This window comes from Cololabis saira, chromosome 1 (genome assembly GCF_033807715.1).
Source record: "Cololabis saira isolate AMF1-May2022 chromosome 1, fColSai1.1, whole genome shotgun sequence".
NCBI classification, from domain to species: domain Eukaryota; kingdom Metazoa; phylum Chordata; class Actinopteri; order Beloniformes; family Belonidae; genus Cololabis; species Cololabis saira.
In genome coordinates this window covers 28,978,482-28,998,826 of record NC_084587.1, presented here as the reverse complement: position 1 = coordinate 28,998,826, position 20,345 = coordinate 28,978,482, and the positions used below count along the sequence as shown (strand labels likewise).

General features: G+C 38.3%; 1 protein-coding gene across 1 annotated transcript in view; it reads right to left on the bottom strand.

The window, feature by feature from the left end:
* The window catches only part of LOC133442222 (uncharacterized), a 38,197-nt gene extending 19,594 nt beyond the window's left edge, over nt 1-18,603 (bottom strand). Inside the window, exons 1-25 of the mRNA XM_061720178.1 lie at nt 18,495-18,603; nt 15,869-15,966; nt 12,787-12,805; nt 12,610-12,649; nt 10,503-10,625; nt 10,013-10,212; nt 9,817-9,920; nt 8,447-8,559; nt 8,051-8,308; nt 5,710-5,784; nt 5,384-5,625; nt 3,586-3,673; nt 3,339-3,482; nt 3,058-3,260; nt 2,860-2,969; nt 2,416-2,534; nt 2,126-2,302; nt 2,006-2,037; nt 1,463-1,560; nt 1,220-1,242; nt 1,082-1,103; nt 950-977; nt 788-866; nt 549-695; nt 205-416 (exon numbers count right to left, since the gene is read on the bottom strand). Coding sequence (XP_061576162.1) covers nt 205-416; nt 549-695; nt 788-866; nt 950-977; nt 1,082-1,103; nt 1,220-1,242; nt 1,463-1,560; nt 2,006-2,037; nt 2,126-2,302; nt 2,416-2,534; nt 2,860-2,969; nt 3,058-3,260; nt 3,339-3,482; nt 3,586-3,673; nt 5,384-5,625; nt 5,710-5,784; nt 8,051-8,308; nt 8,447-8,559; nt 9,817-9,920; nt 10,013-10,212; nt 10,503-10,625; nt 12,610-12,649; nt 12,787-12,805; nt 15,869-15,920 — 2,708 coding nt within the window. The 5' untranslated portion in view covers nt 15,921-15,966; nt 18,495-18,603. The remainder of the gene's footprint in view (nt 1-204; nt 417-548; nt 696-787; nt 867-949; nt 978-1,081; nt 1,104-1,219; nt 1,243-1,462; nt 1,561-2,005; nt 2,038-2,125; nt 2,303-2,415; nt 2,535-2,859; nt 2,970-3,057; nt 3,261-3,338; nt 3,483-3,585; nt 3,674-5,383; nt 5,626-5,709; nt 5,785-8,050; nt 8,309-8,446; nt 8,560-9,816; nt 9,921-10,012; nt 10,213-10,502; nt 10,626-12,609; nt 12,650-12,786; nt 12,806-15,868; nt 15,967-18,494) is intronic.
* Between the last annotated feature and the right edge of the window lie 1,742 nt (nt 18,604-20,345).

The window sequence follows — 20,345 nt, the reverse complement described above, 5'->3', positions numbered from 1 at the left end:
TTGATTTACAGGTACATCACATGACCAGGTTAGGCAGTGAGATTATTCCTGTGATGGAGAGAACGATGAATATAGTTTTTTTAAATGTTTTCTTAAGCCAAATTTCACACGTCAGAAGGTTGCAAATGACGCTTACACGCAGTGTGAAATGGTCAGTACATCATCAGTAGTTCATTGTTAGACAGTGTACTGACATACACTTACATTTGGTGGAAAGACTGACAGCTGAGGTTCTTGCTGCTCAGACAGTGCAGAAACCTTCCTGATGCAGCGGGCAGGAATCCACTCAGACGGCCGGAGAACCACAGCTTGATTACCCTGCTGTCCGTCAACTGTTCATCAGTCAGCAGCGACACCCTCATCTCCCCGATCACATCCAAAATTGTCTGGGCTGATGGACTAACCATGCCCACAGACTGTGGGTGAGATAATAGGTTATTTCACAAAAACTTTTCACACACTACTTCAACTAATTAAATGAAAATCCCCTGACATAAAGTCCAGGTTTGCTTTTCTGTATGTTCTTAGAGACCACTGGAGCCACTGACCATGTTAGCCAACATGTCCAATGCCGGATCCAAAACGTAGGAGTGTTTAGTGAGCAGCGTCTTCCACAACATCCTAGAGTGGCTGCTGTTTCCAGGCAGATCACATCTCAAGAGAGCAGCCAGCTGACTGGCTGTGACGTTCTCCAGCTGTGCGGGACAGTGAAACATCATTTACTTGCTCTCTGCAAGAAACCCGAATCTGTCCTTCCTGTTTGAGTCTTTTTAATGTAGACAATCACCTGTGCGCAAGCATATTGCTCCAAGGTAAAATTGCAGGCAACATTCATAGACATGTTCATGTAAGACTGGAGATCAGAGCTGTGAAAAGACAAAACATGTCATATAAAGACAAATATGGTCGTTTTAAGTGCCTTAGATGTAAACCATAGAAAATGTGGCACCTGTCGACATCCCTGCAGATGTTAGTTCCTGTCAAAGAGCATATGAGAAATCATGTTAACTCATTTTAACTCTGTAAATACCTATTTTAACATATTGAGTAATAAAATGACTCTGATGGCGATAAATCTTACTGTTTATTTGGATTTCTGGGCACTGTGGATGACAGGTTTTAGAAAATGTAAGTTTGTTAGAACATATTGTCCATGAAACCAGAAAATTAAAAAGATCCATAATGATACATGGATTGCAGGATTATACAAAAATCTCACCGTGATGTTCGCTGGCACACACTCTGTCAGAAACAAAGCATAGAACATATTCAGTCAAAACCGACCTGCACAAGTAATATTTCAAACTTCCATGCATAGATCAAAAACAAGAAATCAAACTTTCTTCTTAATTTTGGTATATTGGCACATCTGTATCATATAACATGTTGGTCAGTCTAAGTGTGTGTGTGTGTGTGTGTGTGTGTGTGTGTGTGTGTGTGTGTGTACCGTGGAGAGACTCACCATCTGGTGCTATGTTTATCAGATCATCTATGCGAGCCCAGACGACTGCTTCCATGTTTGGCGACAGAGACGGTATGTTTCGGTACAACTGTTCAAAACTAAGAAAACAAAACAAAACAAATAGATTCAAAATGAACAACATTCTTCCATTGTGGTAACTAAATACAGGAAATAGGACAAGAAATGGCCTAGAATGGTTATAAAAAAATTGTTTGTCTCTTGCACTTAGTCAACTTTTTCTGTTCTTTTATTGTTTAAAGCATTTCGACATAGCCTGCCTTGTGAAGAAAGTGACAACAGGAATGATTCACAAGGGTATGTTACATAGGGTATGTATATATATATATATATATATATATATATATATATATATATATATATATATATATATATATATATATATATATATATATATGTATATGTATATATGTGTCTGTGGAGCTAGTAATAAACAGACTTTTACTTTCATGTAAAAAAACAACCTATACTAAAACTGCACTAATGGCCAGATATATTGTTATAAAACCATCTGAAGGTACTTACATTTCTCTGTAGACACCGCATGGAGGATTAACCTGAGAAATGGAGTATTTAACAATGAATCTTCCTGGTTTGTTAAAGTTTACTGAGCACTACACCTGAAAATTTCATTTTATTTTTTACCTCTTCAGCAAGTTCGACCACAAAGTGCAAAACCTCTGGGAATTTCCTGACTTCGGGCGCCTCCACCAGGAAGTTAACTACGCGGCGGATAACCACATCTTTTTCTGGAGGCGTTGGCAGAGGCAACAGCAGCATCTCTGCTAACTGCTTTGGCGACAGGACATGAAGTGTGTCCAACTGAGGCAGATACAGAAAAAGAGGAGCAATCTCGTTAATTACACAACACTGCTGTTAGGACTGGAGTTTTGAAGGACTGAGAAATGCAACATTTTCATATTTATTCGACCTACTCCAGAGAAATAAGGGTTGAGTCTGTAGAAGTCAATGATGGAGGCAAAGCTTGAAAAGAAACCAAAGTTGGTTTTCACCCATTCTGCACTGTCATTGGCTGGAAAGACACACCTCGCATCTGAAATATTTTTGTACAAAAAAACACGTTTGAACCTTTTTACAATTACACATTTTTTTTAAATAAGTAGAAAACAAATGACAGATAATAAAAACATCATAGTAGTATTGAGCATAGTATGTACATGTAGTGTAGTGAACATCTAAAATAGCAAAATGAATTAAAGCCACACTGTGACCAAATACCACGTCTGCCCACATGGGTGCAGCAGATTTTTTGTTTGCTATAAATTGTAAACTTTATCTAAAATTAAAAGGACTCTTCTCTTTCAGTTTTTCCTTTGCTATTTACAATTTCTTTTCCCAAATGATATTACTTTGCTTACCAGAAGTGTTGTGGTGCAGCAGGAAAGAGTAGATGAAGTGTTTGTAGATGTTGTGGCTGAACACTGGATCAGCATCTATAACGCTCATATGTTTGCCCATTTCTGCCACGCTGCAAACAACAAGACAAAACACGAGTGAAGACACAAAACCATGTGAGTACAGAAAAAAGAAAAATCCAATCAAAGCCGTCAACTCACAGGGTTTGGTAAACAGGACAGGAGAAGTTCTTGGTGCTCAGGCAGGAGAGGAGGTCTGGATGCACATCCGGCATGAGAGGCAGCAGCTTGACCCGGAACCAAAGCTTAATGAAGTCCGGGTCGTCCAGGTGTTCCTGAGTCAAGGACGGAGACTCTCCTTCCCCAAATATCTCCTTAAAGTCGGACGCCAACTCTGTGAAGTTCTATAGGACAGAAAGATTATTTTTTTGTTTACACTGTATCTATAATATCTGATGCATCGGTGCGGTTGAGATACTCACTGCTGTGGACAGCTCTCTGACCAGGGAGTTCAGGCGCTCGGCCAGCTCTTCTATCAGTTTCATGACGGTCGTCTCAGTCATCGTCAGGTTGGTACGGGCGGCGCAATGTAAAACATGGGCCACATTTTCCACCACGTTTGTCAACTAGTAAAGACAGAAGGTGTTTCTCAGCTTATGAAATACATAAAAGTGACATTTTAGTATCATCCCAAACTTTCAAACTCGATTCAAGAGTAAACTGCCTCACCCCACAAGGGGCCTTGTCAAGGGTGATGCTGCAGACATCCTGGACCTCAGAGGACTCGTTACCAGCATCCATATCATGATCCAAAAAGCTGCACAAAGACAAAATAAATGCTTACTTATTGCTGAAAATACATTATACATCACAAACCACCAGCTTACAGTGATGACAGTGATGATAATGACTGGGAGAAACACATTGGAAAACACTTAATACAGTTGTACTAAGCATTTAATAAAACGAGCAGTGTTTGTTGGTGAGATGTTGGGGAGTCCAAGGATTAGCAGTGACAGTTGTCAAGGCTGGTTTAAAAGTTAGAGACAACTTCTGTTGTAATAGACGCTATATTAATACAATTTAATTGAATTGAAAAAATGAAAAGTTACACTTACAGGGCACACAGAGTGCAGGTTAGAGATGAAAATAAGAGATTCTCTCATAAGAATGAACTTCTCAGAGGACTACTCATATTCTGACCACTGTGCACGAGGTCTGCCATAAATAATCAAAGCAGTCGGCAAAAATCAATGACAAAATTAGTTGCCAATGAATTTAATACCCGATTATTAGCTGGTTATGTCATCACACGTCTGTTTAACACTGTTGATTGGAACCTCTTCTGAAACGAATGATGGTGTTCATTTTTCTTTTATGACATCAGTCATCATAGTAGCTTCAAAAGGTTAAAGAACAAAACACATAGATATTGTTGTCTTTCTTTCGGGTGGTTAACCAACATATTTTCCACGGACAGAGTTCTCTCTGCCTGCTGGTGGGAGTGTTTCACCTGCCAGTGCACACGTGTCTTTTCTTTGAGAGCACATCAGGGGATTCAGAGCAAAGAAAATTGTAAACTCCTGACCAAAAACAGTCTTGCCGATTTTTTTTTGTTTTTCTTTTTAGATTAAGGCTCATATATCTCTGAAATTGCTCTTCAAAACTTGATAAAACTCTCCATAACTCTCACTACTTTAAGCTGCCAGTGGTTGTTCAGCTTGCATTTATTGTAATGTCTAATGTATCATACGATAAAGATGAAAAGACTTCCCAGTCTCCTTTTCCTTGCGGCTGTTGCCTTCAGAGGTCACCACAGAAAATCATCTGCCTCCATCTAACCCTATCCTCTGCATCCTTTCCCCTCACACCAGCTAATTTCATGTTTTCTTTCATTTCCGGGAGTTTTTGTGTTTTTTACTTAAACAGTCCAGGAGTTATGGTTATGTGAAGTACTCTGCCAAATCCTGTGGGCAACAACCGGATGGTCATAAAGGCGATGTTAATTTGACATACTTTTACTTATTTTGTTATAGAGTTGTGAGCAGGACAATTTGTTCATCTCACAAGCTAAATAAATTACATATTTTTGACTGAAGAAATCATTTTTAATGTTTTCTTGTTAGTTGGCATGTGCCTTAAACAATCTTAGACAAATTTTAACACCTAATAGCTCAATAAAATGTTTTAAGTTATTGTGAAATTCATAATCTGATTAGTCGATTAATCGTTCCAATAATTGTTAGATTACATGTCAATAAAAATAGTCGTAAATTGAAGCCCTATTGTGCACACAGTGCAGGAAAAATAAATTGAGGTTCATTTGTAGCCTCTAAAATGTAATGAAACATGTATCACTGACTTTTCTGTATTTATTTATGAGCAATACACCTAATGAGCCGTATTGCACTGAAGCTAATATCAGCACTTCTATCCATGAAATTAAAAAAAAAAACATTTACAGAATAATAAATATATCTCAATGAGAAATGCTAATGCAGTGGTTGGTTTTTTTTGGGTGACTTACAACAGCTGGTGAAAAGCAAGCGTGATGTTTTCATGCATGAGGATTTCGTTATTTGGGAAAAACCTCAGCAGCAACGGCATCACAACCTGCTGGTACCAGTCTTCAGCATTCGTCACGTCAAACTCTGGCGGCTCTGGAACCACGGATGTGTCCTTTGGTTGGTACATGTCTGCCACTTCAGCCAGAGTCCAGTTGAGCAGGAACTGAGTCAAGGTGGCGCCTCTTATTTCCGACACATTCCTCTGTAAGAACAACACGCCCCGAGTCACCTTACTTGTTGCTGCATAACAGTTTAACTGACATGTTACTGATGAGTGAAAGTTTACCTGACGTGTGAAGGAAACAAAGTTGTGAGCAAAGCTTCCCACGGGTTGGAAAGCTACCACGAAATCTTCCATGAGCTGTAAGGGAAAAAAGAGAAGATCTAAAATTAAATGCAATCCCCCACAACTTTAATTCTTTATTAAAATATATTATTTTTTGTAAACATACACACATATATATATATATATATATATATATATATATATATATATATATATATATATATATATATATATATATATATATATATATGTGTATATATGTGTATATGTGCATAAAAATCAACAAGTAAGTTAACAAACATCCACAGGTTTTTTCCTGGTCAACATTGTGATTATTTTGACCTAAAAGGTATGGGTTTGAAGCATAAAGCTTATCTTGCCCACCTTTTAACAGAATATGCAAAAAGAACAAATGAAGTATCATGAGGCTACACAAAATAATACTAATAATAATAGTAATAATAATAATAATAATAATAATAGCTGTAATAATAGTAATAGTAATTAATGATAATAATAATGATGATAGCTTTGAAAACAGAAAGTGAAAAGATGCTAAAGAAACCGACAAAACCAATTTAGGTTGTCATTTCATCTCACGCATGTGTATCGTGTCTATACATCAAATCCTACATACTAAGATACTATACATGCATACTGTATGTTCATACCGGTACACACACACACACACACACACACACACCTACACGCATACATATAGGGGGGCATTAGTATCAGTGGGCAGCGTAACAAGGAAAAATTGATCTTTTTTTGCCAGCTATGTCGCTCTCCACCCTACCTTTAAGGAACCAGCTATGGACCTATCAGACATATTGCCCGAATGGGACTACAGCAAACTTGGCACAAAAACCCACGCACCCATGGAAAGACCTAAACGCAGAACACGCGCTGTGCGCAGGGCCTCGTCTTCCAAGGGCGGCCACATTCTCCGCAATGGATGCGCATATGCGCTACCGTGAAGCGGAGGAGAGGAGACCTGTAATCTGATCGCGCAATGATTGACAGCACTCAAAATCTGACCAATCAGAGGGCTGCGGCTGCAGGCAGGCCCTTGCAGAGCTACAGAAGGAGAGGAGATGTCGACATGTCGTCCGAAAGACATCACGAATCAGGAGCGAGCAAGAGAAAGAAAAAGGCTAAAACACGAGGAAACTCGTGCTTCACTTGAAGGTGGGTATGTTGTTGAAATAAAACTTTGTGACACAAACACCTTAGATGCCACTCATTAGATAGGAATCTCTGGTTCCAGTCTCTGTCTAGGCTGGAGACATTTTTTTTCCAGCGGCCCTGATTAACATTTATTGAATGCCGTGTTAACGCCCTATGCATTCACCTCTGTTGAAAATGAGTGGTAAGCTATAAACTTTAGCCAATATATTATATAATATAATATATTGGCTAAAGTTGTATATCAATTTATGTTGTTAAGAAGTTTTCGACTATTTTTAAGGAGATAATGTCGCCATCTGTTGGTGAATTTAATTCACAACAGTCAGCTTTTGAGGAGACATTACAGAAAAATACTGACTGAAATGAGTGTGTAGCTGATGCATTTGTTGACAGAGGGAACTAACTCAACTCAGAAATGGGGGGGCTCCAAATAAATGTTTGCTTAGGGCCCCAATTTGGTCAGGGGCCTGTCCAGGCGGTTACAAATGGAGAACAGAGAAGAGCTGACATTGCTGTATGCTTGAATCTCCCAAATTACCAGACAACTTTGCATTTCTCGTGTGACCTTTGTGAAAAGCATTCTACTGGAAGCAGTACTTACCCCAAATATATTTTTAAGACTAAAAAAAGGCTGTGTCCTCCACAGTTCCCCTCCATAAATATAAAATAAACTTGCCATAGTACCTTGAGTTTTCTCTGAGGATTGTACAACTTGATGTACTGCAGCCAGAAATGTTACAGCGCCATTGTCATCAGCCTTCAGTGATACTGCAGTTTAAGACAGTTCTGCTATGGCTTCACACCCAACAGCTGATATTCTGCTATTTGCTGCCTGATACGCTGCGCGCTGGAGGTTTGCATTCGTTAATGCACAAACATAAATGTGCAATCCAAAATCAATTCTAATCCATCAAGAGCGAACCAAATCAACACAGTAAAATGCTGGAAAATGGAAGAACATAACATTTTTAGGGAGTTATTTCTTGTACATTACATATAATGGTCTTTTTTTGGTAATATATATATAAAAAGAAGCAAAAGTTAAAGTTTATAGTTTGCTACAACACATTATCAAAATTACTTTTTTTCAGATCTAAAACAAAGGTCCTTTTTTTCAGCCTTTGCAAAAATAGTCAGCCTGCTACCGTACCTCTCTGAAGCTGTTCTGTAAAGGTGGTAAGTATGAGTTGTATGAAGGCTGGGCAGGACGGGAGGGTAGCGCGGGTGAGTATCCGGGGCTTGTCCAGCTGTGGCTGACTCCTGGGCTGGCAGTGGGCGGCGGTCCAGAGCCCCCTGTCAACAAACTGTGGAAGACCAGGGATAAGGTGCCATTGTCCAAACTCTCCACTCCAGGGCTCATGAGCAGCTCTGCCTTTTGTGCTGGAGTCAGAAGGTGAAGAACCTCCAACTAAGATGAAAAACAACAGGCGTAAAGAAAAACAGACATTGAAAAGAAAGATGAAAGAGGCTATGCAGGAGGCAGTACTGTGTTTACAATAAGAGCTGCAGTTAACTTTAAGTCTAAACAGAAGTGACTGGAACTCACTCCGCTGAAGACCAGGTTGAGGGATGAGAAGTCCTTCATTCGGGCCATGGCTCTGAAGGCCCCAAAGTTCTTGATCAGCCAATCCTTGCTGCTTTCGTCTGGGTTCACACAACCTGTAGAGATCACACACACTGACTGAAGATGTACTCAGTATACACATCTTACAAACACATATACAAGTTGAAAGTCAACAAAATACAGTCTTTTCGTCTTTTAAAGCTAAAGCATCACATAAAACAAAAAGTCAGCTGGACCTTATCAGATCTTATAATTAGGTACAAGCTCAGATAATAATCAATTCATGATCTGATACACTGTTTCTTTTCTTAAGTTAACAAACACCTGAAAACTGAAACTAAAATGAACTGAAGGCATACTGTAAATAGAAGTTTCTCCCACACCTAAAGTGGTATTTTGGCTTAAATACCGATGTACTGTTGTTTATTATGGCACATCTCGTTTTTCATATAAAGATGTCTGTCCTATTATTGGTAATTTTGTTTAGCCCTGACCCTAGGACCCGGTAAAAACAAAGTCCTGACATGTACTTCCTATAATTAACACATGACAGATGACTTACTTGTGGCATGTATTTGTTTTTGATAAACATAAGCATTTGAAACCAATATTTAGAAGAATTTAAAAGATCACACTGTTCATGTTACATAGTCTGTTTTTTTTGCTTACAGAATTTGTTGTTTTGATACACACTTTGCCAGCTAATAATTGACCCCTCCACCAGATGTCCCCAGTGTCCGTCCACCTCCATCCATCCATCCATCCATCCATCCATCCATCCATCCATCCATCCATCCATCCATCCATCCATCCATCCATCCATCCATCCAACCATCCATCCATCCATCCATCCATCCATCCATCCATCCATCCATCCATCCATCCATCCATCCATCCATCCATCCATCCACCCATCCATCCTTTTACCAATGCTGACACCCTTACTACAGAATCCGTTGACAGCTTAATTACCAGGATAGTTTATTTTTGTATGTTAAGCTTCTCTCTTTCTTTGCCTCTTCATCATCTTTTTTAAGGTTGTCACTGGCATCAAATTATTAACTAATATAATTAACTTATTTTGTCCTGCTTAATTAAGTTTACAAAATTACAAATTCATTTTCTTGCTGTTTGAAAAAAACGTCTTAACTTGGTTTCATATTTTATACTTACACAGTAAATGTGTTTTATATTTTATTTATATTCATATTAATCATATAAATAATATAACCTTTTTAGGCACAACATGGACCAAATTAACTTTCTTTTAGAAAAAACAACAACAACCCAATGGATAATTAGCTAAAATTTAAGATTTAGGAGTTACAGTTAATTGCATTTAAAGGATTTACCAGCAACCAACTCTCCAGACAGGAAGGGATACATGAAAAACATGTAGATCCATTTTTGTCTGACTGGATCCATCTCAGAGTAATGGTGGCTGAGCTCCTCCACCCTGTAAAAGCAGACAGGATGAGTCGTTGTCACAAAAACTCCCGTAAGATCAACTCAAAGGTAAAGAACGACAACATGGCAACAGATACGTACATGGTGTGGTAGGTAGAGCAGCTGAAGTTTTTGGTGCTGAGGCAGGACAGGAAATGCTTGGTTATTGATTTCAGCAGCGGTTTCATTTTGACCTCCAGCCACATCTGGACCAGTGCTTCATTCTGCAGAGGATCTGCTCCGGGTTTTAATTCCAGTGCTCCCTCCAGGCTCAGAAGTGGCACACCCTTCATGCTGGATCTCTGTATTAACAATGATGTTGTGGGGGTAAATAAATAAACACATAAGTATGACGAGGAAGGGCATTTACAGAGTGGATTCATCAACTGTTGCAAAAATTGAATGTGCCATAATAAGTTATTTTACTGTTACATTTAACCTTTACAAATAAAAACTGCATTTACATGCCTTTTTCTATATTTCAATATTCCATGTATAATTTGTAAAGTATGATTGTCCCAGTGTGGAAAGAGAAACAAAAAGAAAACAAACTGTTATGGCTGGAATGTGTTCAACATGTATTCAGCTGTACCATGAAGGAGTACAGGTCCATGGTGGCTTCAAGCATTCCTTTCAGCCTGTGCATGTGATCTCTCCCTGTGTCTGTTGAGTGCAGCCCCACGCACTGCAGGAAGTGGTTTGATGGGTCTTGCTCCTTCAAATTTAGAACCAGAAGAAAACTTGAAGAACAATACAATAAAACTACAACAAAGATTTAAAAGTTTTTACATGTTCTTGCACTGGGAATATGTTGAAGCCAGAATATTGATGTTGAAGTCTGTACTCAAAATCTTTTATATGTTTCTTCCACCCCAAGGTAGAAAAGAATGTTTGGCCCAAACTTGGCCGTATCTGCAGTTTTATCTTGTCCACATTTGGCTTCGACTGAGGGCATTGGACTCTAGGTCTGTGTGTCGGTCTAAAATGCTCTTGTGTTTGGTGTTTACAACCCAAGTCTGGCCCACATCTGACGCACATAGCCGCGGCCAGTGCTGTAACTGAGCTAGAAGCGCCAGAGGTTTCCCATTTTAGGGCCGAATGTGTCTGCTATCTGGGTCATGTGTTCTTTCTATGCAGCATGCTTAGAAAAACCAGGGTAACTGGGATATTTGCCTTCATAAACTGTCAGGGACATCATGTAAATCTGTATAAAATCGTTGATTATCAACCCTACGTTTCTGAATGTAAAAGAGGCAAGGTTGGCACCTGATGAACAATCTTAAACACAGATTTGTAGTTGCAGATTTCTCTCAAAAAGAAGGAAATAATACAGAAAAAAATGATCCGTGCCATCTCCTGGACTGAATTTAATTCAACTACTCGCCATGTTTGCCCACTATGGTATTCTTCAATATGTCATAGAAAACAAGTGGGTCTGGCTTTACTTTGATTGTTTCAGGGGCTTTCAGAAAAATTTTTCAGACAACTTTTTTCCACAAAACAGAAAAAAACAGGGATTGTTAAAAACAGCATTGTTACATCATTGTAACAATGCAAATAAGTGTATGGGCTCACTTACATATTTCTGAGTACGGGTATGTTCATTTTTTCCTATGAAAGTCTTTTGCATTGTAGCATTCCAGTAATCCTGATTAGTTTTTTTTTAACTGTTTTGTTTTAAAAGAGTACAAGTATAAAGATGTTTTCTGACTCAACAAGATCAGTAGAGTGAAAATGCACCAATGTCTTTTGTTTCTTTTGTTTTCTATGAAAATGGACTGGTCGAGGCGTGGTGCTCCTGCATGCATTGTTCTCTTATCTGATGAACAGTTCGCTCCGGAGCAGGTTGCATGTCCATGTTGTAATAATGACACAGCTTCATAATGAGTCAGCCATCTCTGTTATGCGTTCTTAATCCAGAGTTTGTTTTCCTGTAAAACCTGTAATGCTGCATCACAGAGGTGGCCACAGATCTGCTTGATCAACATCACAGAAAAATGTGACGGACAGCTAAGACAGTAACAAGGAGCACGTAGACGTTGAGATGTGATGCAGACATTGGTGACAATATCATTATGTGATTTTTGGCAGTTTTTTAACAAATGTATCAGGAGTCCTCTAGCAGAGCCACTGTGTTTCTGTCACAAAAAGACTGTTTCATCCCAGATGGGGGTAACGTTTTAGCTGAATATGATCTGCGTTTGACACTTATGGGTCAGTTATGTATCTTAAAGGTACTATTTGGCCAAGAGGTGTCCCACTATTCATGAACTGGGCCAAACCTTTGACATGAGACAGAGCAAGTGTTTTGAGGGCCAGGCACTCCAAAAATTGGACCATGGATGTGTTGCCAGCTTTAGGCAACCAGATGGACATTGAGTCTATTCTGTCAGTCAAAGCTTAATGTGGGCCAAAGAAAACAGCAGATATGCACCAAGTTTGGGCCAAAAAGTCTTTGCCATCCCTGATGCCCATCTCAAAAAACAATTTTTCATAAACCCTTATACAACTAAGAGTCAGCTGTAGATAGTAAAACACTGTAATATACTGTACATTGACTGGAGACTTGATTTATAAAAAAGACACCATTATGCACTCTATGATGTTTAAAGCGTCATCTTCAGAAGGCATTTAATTCTGATTATAAAATCAGTTTCATCAGTTAACTCAGAAAAAACAAAACAAAACACAGAACTCACCAGACCACAAGTTTCTTTTGTAGCACATGCTGTATTTCTGCTGGTTCCCATCAGATAAACAATGACATTTAAGGACAAAATACGTCATCATTCATTATTCAGACTGAAAGTTTTACAGACGTAAAGGTACGTTTAATGCATCATTGAGTCTCAAATCTTTGATGTTGCTGAACTCACCTTTGTGCTCCTGAACAACCTGTTGGGGAAAGATGGAGCAAATTGTTTTATTGATAAAAACAATACACAACATTGTCATCTTTTATTAATAAAAAAATGCCAAAAATGGAAAGATACATTTAAATATACTCCTAGAGAGCAATCAAGGACATTATCTTGCCTGAAACTACTCATATTTATATTTGGACTGATTTTCAGGGGAAAACATAAAGGAGATTTAAAAAATCCAGATAAATGCTGCGGCTGTACCTGGTCTTATTGGCAAGTGGAAAGTTTTATGATGTTGGCAAGTCAGACATTTTCAGATCGGTCAGCCTGGTCCTTACTAAGTACAAGTGGATGAGTACCAACTAATTGCTGCTTATCAAATCCCTGCATTGATTCATTAGCAGCAAATGCAAGAACATCTATAAAAGCAGAGGTTTTCACTGATGTTTTGCATTGAAGTGTCTTGAAATAAAATAAATATAATCTCAGATGTGATGTATCATTATTCATTCAATTAAAACTAAGCCTATGGTAGTACAGTGTGAAGAAAGTAATTACATGGCACGATTCAATAGATTGTAGAAACATCTGTCACCACTGATAATTTGCAGATTTAATCCATTTTTGTAAAATGTATTAGTCTTATACATTGCTGTGGGTGGTTTTAGACTTTAACTGGGCAATAGCGATTGCATCTTGATTCTTATCATTTTCAAACAATCTGTCATAGATTTATCTTGTGTGCTTGGGGTCATTGTCCTGCTGCATGAGCCAGTTCCACCTGAGCTTTACCTGTTAGTCAGATCGTCTCATATTTGACTCTTGAAGACTTTAATACGCAGACAAAGAGCTTAGGGTCAGATCAATAACTGACTTAGTTTTTGTGGCTGCAAAACAAGACCAAATTAAAGCTGCAAGCAGCGATGAACGGGCCCTCGCACCCTTGTGCACGTTCAGGTGTGCTGCAGTGGAAGCGCTTGTATGACTTGCATGTAGATTCTTCAGGCCTGGACATTTAGCAGATGACACCACCCACGACTCTCTATATCAAGCCATTCAAAAGTTATGGCAGAAAGTAGAAACTATCAAATATTGACCAATCAGAAGAAGGGGCGGGGCTAATTCATGCCAATGAAGGTCAATTACTCAAAACCGAGTCAGATGACACCACCCACATGTCTTTATCACAACCCGTTCAAAAGTTATGGCGAGAATAGGGACTATCAAATATTGACCAAAAAGGATAAGGGGCGGGGCTAATTTGCACCATTTATGGTCAAGTACTCACAACTGAGTCCGATGACACCACCCACGACTCTTTATGTCAAACCATTCAAAAGTTATGGCAGAAAGTAGGAACTATCAAATATGGACCAATCAGATGAAGGGGGGTGCGCTTTTTGGCGTCTAGCGTCGCCATGGTAACACTTCTGACTGAGAAAAGTAATGCGTGTTGTCGCAGGATGGAGACGCACATTTTGATGTATAACATACCTGGGTGCACGTTACGGTTCGGGTTAAGAAACGGCCGAAGAAATTGCATAAATTGCGCCAAAATTACACGATTAATTCAAAATGGTCGACTTCCTGTTTGGTTTCGGCCATGGCGCCAAGAGACTTTTCTTTAAGTTGCAACATGATACAGGTGTGTACCGATTTTCGTGCATGTACGTCAAACTGTATTGTGGGGCTTGAGGCACGAAGTTTTCTAGGGGGCGCTGTTGAGCCATTAGGCCACGCCCATTAATGCAAACCATGAAATATCACATTTTTCACCAGGCCTGGCTTGCATGCAAAATTTGGTGACTTTTGGGGCACGTTTAGGGGGGCAAAAAGAAGAAGGAAAAAAACCTACGGATACAATAGGGCAGTGCTTCTCAATCCTGGTCCTCGAGTACCACTGTCCTGCATGTTTTAGATGCTTCCCTGCACCAACACACCTGATTCTAATTAAAGGTCCTAATTAGCTTGTCACCAAGGTCTGCACAGTTCTGTTGATGACACAGGTACTTGTATCACGGTGTGCTGAAGCAGGGTAGCATCTAAAACATGCAGGACAGTGGTACTCGAGGACCAGGATTGAGAAACACTGCAATAGGGCCTTCGCACTGTCAGTGCTCGGGCCCTAATTATCACCCCTCCATCACTGATCTTGATGGTGCATCATTACAAAGTGTCTCTACTTTAGGCTCATCTGCCCACAGGACATTGAACGAGAAACATTTCTCTGAAATGGGTTTCAAATGTTTCGCCAGGGCAACATCTTCAAAAATGACATACTGTGACACTACTTCTGTGGGATTTCCACTGAGATGACAGCTGCCGTCAATGTTTTCTACCTCATAATAGTCTTTTTCACTGCAGAGATCATTGCCTATGTAGTTTCTTCTTGGCAGATGATTTTATTCATCTATTTATTTTTTATATCAGTCATAGCCTAAATGTATCTGTGCATTTGTTTGTACTGTAATATACTTTCACAAAAATCTATGTGAACACTCTGAAATGAACATGAATTCCCTCAAAACATTATCAGATCTTAAGCTGTACTTAAATTGATATCATAAGTGAACCCACAGACAAAGCTGCTCAAATGTCTTAAGTTTGAACCATCTGCTGATGTGAAGAGCTCTACACAGACATGACTTCAGGAAAAGTGACAGTTCCATACCTTTCCTCTTTGTTGTACATGCAGCATGATTGTATTATCCATATATTATACAGTCAGTATCTGTGCTCGTTTCCCTGACCAGTATTAATGAGATGTATTACTGAGTCTTTTTTAAAAGCCTCATTGTGGAATGTTTAGTTATGGCATTTTTCATCTCTTGACACTGAAGAAGATCATCAATTCAGTTCTCAAGTTTCAAGTTTATTTTATTCATACATAGCCATTAAGATAAATGTATACAATTGAGACCAATAATCTATAATGGTCCTTTGGCATGTATGAATGGGTCCCCCAAAGTAAGCTATTGAAAGCTTTTTCTTTTTTATAAACACTTCACTGGTGTCGTGAAAGGTAAGAAAACATAACTTATTTTCATTATCAATGAGCTATGTGTCACATTAAAGATGCCAAATCTGTTCTTACCAAGTAAGGCCCCCAGAAGGTAAACCAGCAGGAATATATGATGTGACGTCATTATGTGTTGTCTCTCATGGGATGAGAGGTCTTTGTGATGAAAATCCCTGGAGAGCAAACAGGACAAAGCAGGTGACACAATGAGTCTGTATTCACGAACCTAATTCACTAATCAAGATTAGTGAAAAATTTGATCAGAGAATTCAAATATACATCATACTGCTCTGTCTTCCTTAATATTGACGCAAATAAAAAAAAACAACTATCTTTAACTATCTGTCGAGACAGCAGTTGTTACGGCATCGCAAGCCTTTTGTTACTCAGTTGTTGGTGTTCTTTCACCATCTTTGTTTTCTTGTGTCTGACAGTAATCAGGGAGTGGCAATCACTGGAATAGAATGACCTTTAACATGGCAGAAAAGGCACAAGGAGACAATGATGAATCAATGAAAAGAATGCTGAAAGTCACCATTCAGATACAAACAAACAAAATGCTTAGGTAACCACATCCAAAGTGTGTGTGTGATTAAAATGAAAAGAAAAAAAAAATGATTGACTTATGAAAGTTGATGGAGGGATGAGGAAAAAAAGAGCCCCACAAATCTTCGCTGAAGGTCTGAATACTTTTAAAGAAGAGGATCATAAATGTGGTTGCAAATGCACACATTGTACAGGAGCTGATCAAGTGGCCATGTCTATTTGTATGTAATTGTTTAATTTCTAAAGAAACTGCCTAAAGTGCTTTAATTTTAAGACATGTAACACTAAAGAAAAAATATTGTCGATAATACAATATCTATAACTTCTTAAAAAATAATCTGAAAAAAAACCTGTTTTTTGTCTCTGCTTCATTCATGGAAAAGTAATAATACCTTATCACAAATATACTAGTTTTATTTTACTCTCACTTTGCTTCTTTGCTTCTCTGTGTGTAAAGTAAGCATTTTTTTTACACTTTACCCAAAATTGCCTGTGTAGAAGTTTAAAATTAACCTGTAACTCCTTCAAATACACTGTGTACATCAACATTTCTGTGTCGTGCCCTCGGCAAACACGCATTCAGCCTTGTATGTTAATAGATATTAACATACAATATATAAGACCAATATACAAGACGTGCAGTCTAACAGTCAAACTTATTTATTACTTGTATAGAATAATAAGAAATTTCCAATTCAAGATAAAAAACCACAATAAATTTGATCACAAATAAACTATTAAGCTGTGCACGATCTTTACAGGCCCCGTGGTTGGAGGTCAGTTAGATTGTATTTCGTTTACAAACTAGAGCACTATAAAGACGCACAGTTTTTTCGACCACCTCCAATGTATCATCAAGGAATATAATTGACATAATTTTCTTCTTCTTCTCTTTATGATGCTCTGCTCTAGTCAGGATGCTGCCCTGGGTATCTGCCCATGTCACTAAATCCACTCCAACTGTACATGTGATCTATCCTGATCATTATTTCTCCACGAATGGGAGGTGTGTATCCACTAGGTGACCATTTCCATGGATTAATGTATCATATGTTCACAGTAATGTTAAATCTATGTAGCAACATTCAGAGGTATCACCATTACCTACTGAAACACAAACCCTTAATAAGATCTTGGAGGAAAATAAGACTGAGTTGAAAAATAAAATAATTTCCTTGTTTATGGATTTTGTAAATTTTTTTTTGCTTTTGTTTAAATACAAAGAACCCACAACAAATTATGACTTTTTACAAATGCATAACAGTTTTATGCAATGTAATAATACATTTGTGAACAACAAAATAAAATCAAACATTTATTTGTACACAATTCTATATATAATCTCACCCCATTAAGTTAACCTCCGTTAATTATGCTTTAGTTGGAACGAATGGCGGGTTAAACTTTAAACCCTTACGTAGAATAAACTCCGCCACACATTTGTACTTAAAAAGACATTTTCTGCACACACTTGTGTATGAGAAAGGAAAGGCAAACAATACTGAGGAAAGGCAAACAGTGCTGAGATTTGGTGTGAGTAAAGCTTCACTTTCAAAGCTGGAGTTTAAAAGAAAAGGTGTGACCTTTTTAAAAAAACAAACATATTTTCTTGATTGTTTGTTCCTATTTAACATATTTTACATAGAAAATATTTGATAAAAAAGGGTATAAGTTTATATTTGATGACATTTTTACATATACTTGATAGATAAAAGGACTATACCTTTAGATTATTAAAGTCTCTGTGTAATTTAACTGAAAGATGTGAATACATCCCCGTAATTAGTTGTTTTTAAAAGATTATGAGGCTCTCTTCGTAACCTGGTCTCCCAAAGGTCTCTCAGGAGAGAATCTCATGATGTGAACACAACTCTGCTTAATGAGGTTGAACATATGAAATCCCCGAACAGCAGGTTTTTTTTTAAGACACTTGGAGTCTAACAGCTAAGAGGACCTGGTTAAGTGATTGATGGATTTTTCAGTCTCATCTTCAAGTGTCTGACTCATATTAATACCCTCTTCACTAGCATGGTCCAGTTGTTCTGCATTTTCTTTCATATAGAAACAAAACATATCTGTCACTGACATCAGATCCAGCCATACATTTGGACATAAAATAGCATTAAAACCATGAAATCACAGCTGAAACTCTCACCAGATCTTATTTGTAGTCCTTCGGGCAGCTGCTGAGCGTGGCTGTGAAACACCGTCTCTCTCCTGACACCTGAGACACAGGTGTACCGGTAAAGGGTGTGTTGCCTTGTGATGATTGCAGAAGTGATGGTGGCTGATTCCACTGTGCCAGACAAGGGGGCGGAGCCAAACTTGTTAAAGGTGCATTTATAGGTGAATATAAGAAAAAGCAGAGAGAAAACTAAGGAAGAGACAGTTTAAAGTTCTATCTGATGTTCCCTACTAGCTGTTAATAAGTATTTACCTTAGTAAATCTACCTGGAAAACATGAAAAAGAGATGTTACTATGATACCATTTTTCAAAATATATTCCCTATCTTCCATCAAAGAGATTTGCCTTTTAAAAAACAAACCATTTCTTTTTCCGTGTAAATGTGACAATGACAGATATTCAACAAAGGTCATTCTGAGATCTAGTTTATGTTCTTGCATGGGACTGCACGCAGACACCCACACACACCCACATACACGTGCAAGGAAGCCAATCAAGTTAAACAGGTTTTCTGTTTTTCGGCTGGAAAAAAGAAGTTAACTTACTCCATTTGAGCATTGGACAGTAGGGATTTGTTCATTGTAAATGATATCTCCCTAAACAGGAACAAAAGTCCAACAGTTCATAATGCCTTATTTACCATTTGAGGAAGGAGAAGATATTAGTATGTTCACAACCACACTTTGTCTATTGTGTGTCGTTGCAACTGTTTTCCATTAATTCTCACACCCCAAAATGTGTTCCCTTTATTCTGTACCAACATACTATTGTCTTAATCTTTTTGGCTGGGATTTACTACAGTTCATTGATGAGGATAACTACTAAGACGATCTTTGTTTTCTTAAATAGTGTAATAAAAAGTTAAATCAATGGCATTTTAATTGATAACTTTGATAAATTATCTAAAGTGGAGTTTCCTGCATTCCATGTGAGCAGGAAACATAGTTGGATGGATCATTGTCCGAGGGTCCGTTAGGGAGGGTTTGACCCTACTAAAGACATTTTATATTCAGTGTTCAGGTGATGCTGCTAAAAAAACCCCATCAAACATTCAAATTGAACTTTAGATCAATTCATTATTAGCATCAGTAGTATTTATGGCACCATTTTGATTATGACTGTTATGTTTGCTTTTGGCGGATAAATCTGAGTCTGAAGGAACAAGTCATTTTAGGATAGTTCCCCCGAGTTGGAGGGTCTATAACAGGGATCTTCCAGTCCAGTCCTCGATGACCACTGTCCTGCATGTTTCAGATGTTTCCAAGCTCTAACACACCTGATTCTTCACAAAACAGCATTAAAACCAGGATGGAAAAATGCTCCAGAAAGTTGAAAGTGGAAACATTTCACTTGAACCATTTAACCATTTACCAGATAAGAACAAATATACAATTATACAAAAAAACTGTAACTTGAGCAGTACAATTTTACTGCGGTCGTATTTATGTTAATATGTTTGTGTGTTTTCAGCACATCTGTGTCAGGTGTGTCTATTTACTTCTGATTATATGTAAATAGGTGTGTGCGAGGACCAAGAGGTGATCAGGGGCTTAGCTTCCAGCTCGGCCATTGATTGGCTCTTACCTGCTTCATAAAGGGCCTGGATGATGCCCCGGGCAGAAGAGGCATTCCCATCTTCCTCCTCTACCAACTGGCCCAATTCAGATCCTTAATAGTTATCACATTATCTTTTGTTAGAGCTAATTAGGGGTGGGCTGCCGTTTTGGTTAACCTTGTTTTCTCATCTTTATGTTAGTCAGAGAGGTAAGTTGTTGTTGTTTGGTTAGATTGATTACTCCCCAGTTAGATCTGTTTCTGTTT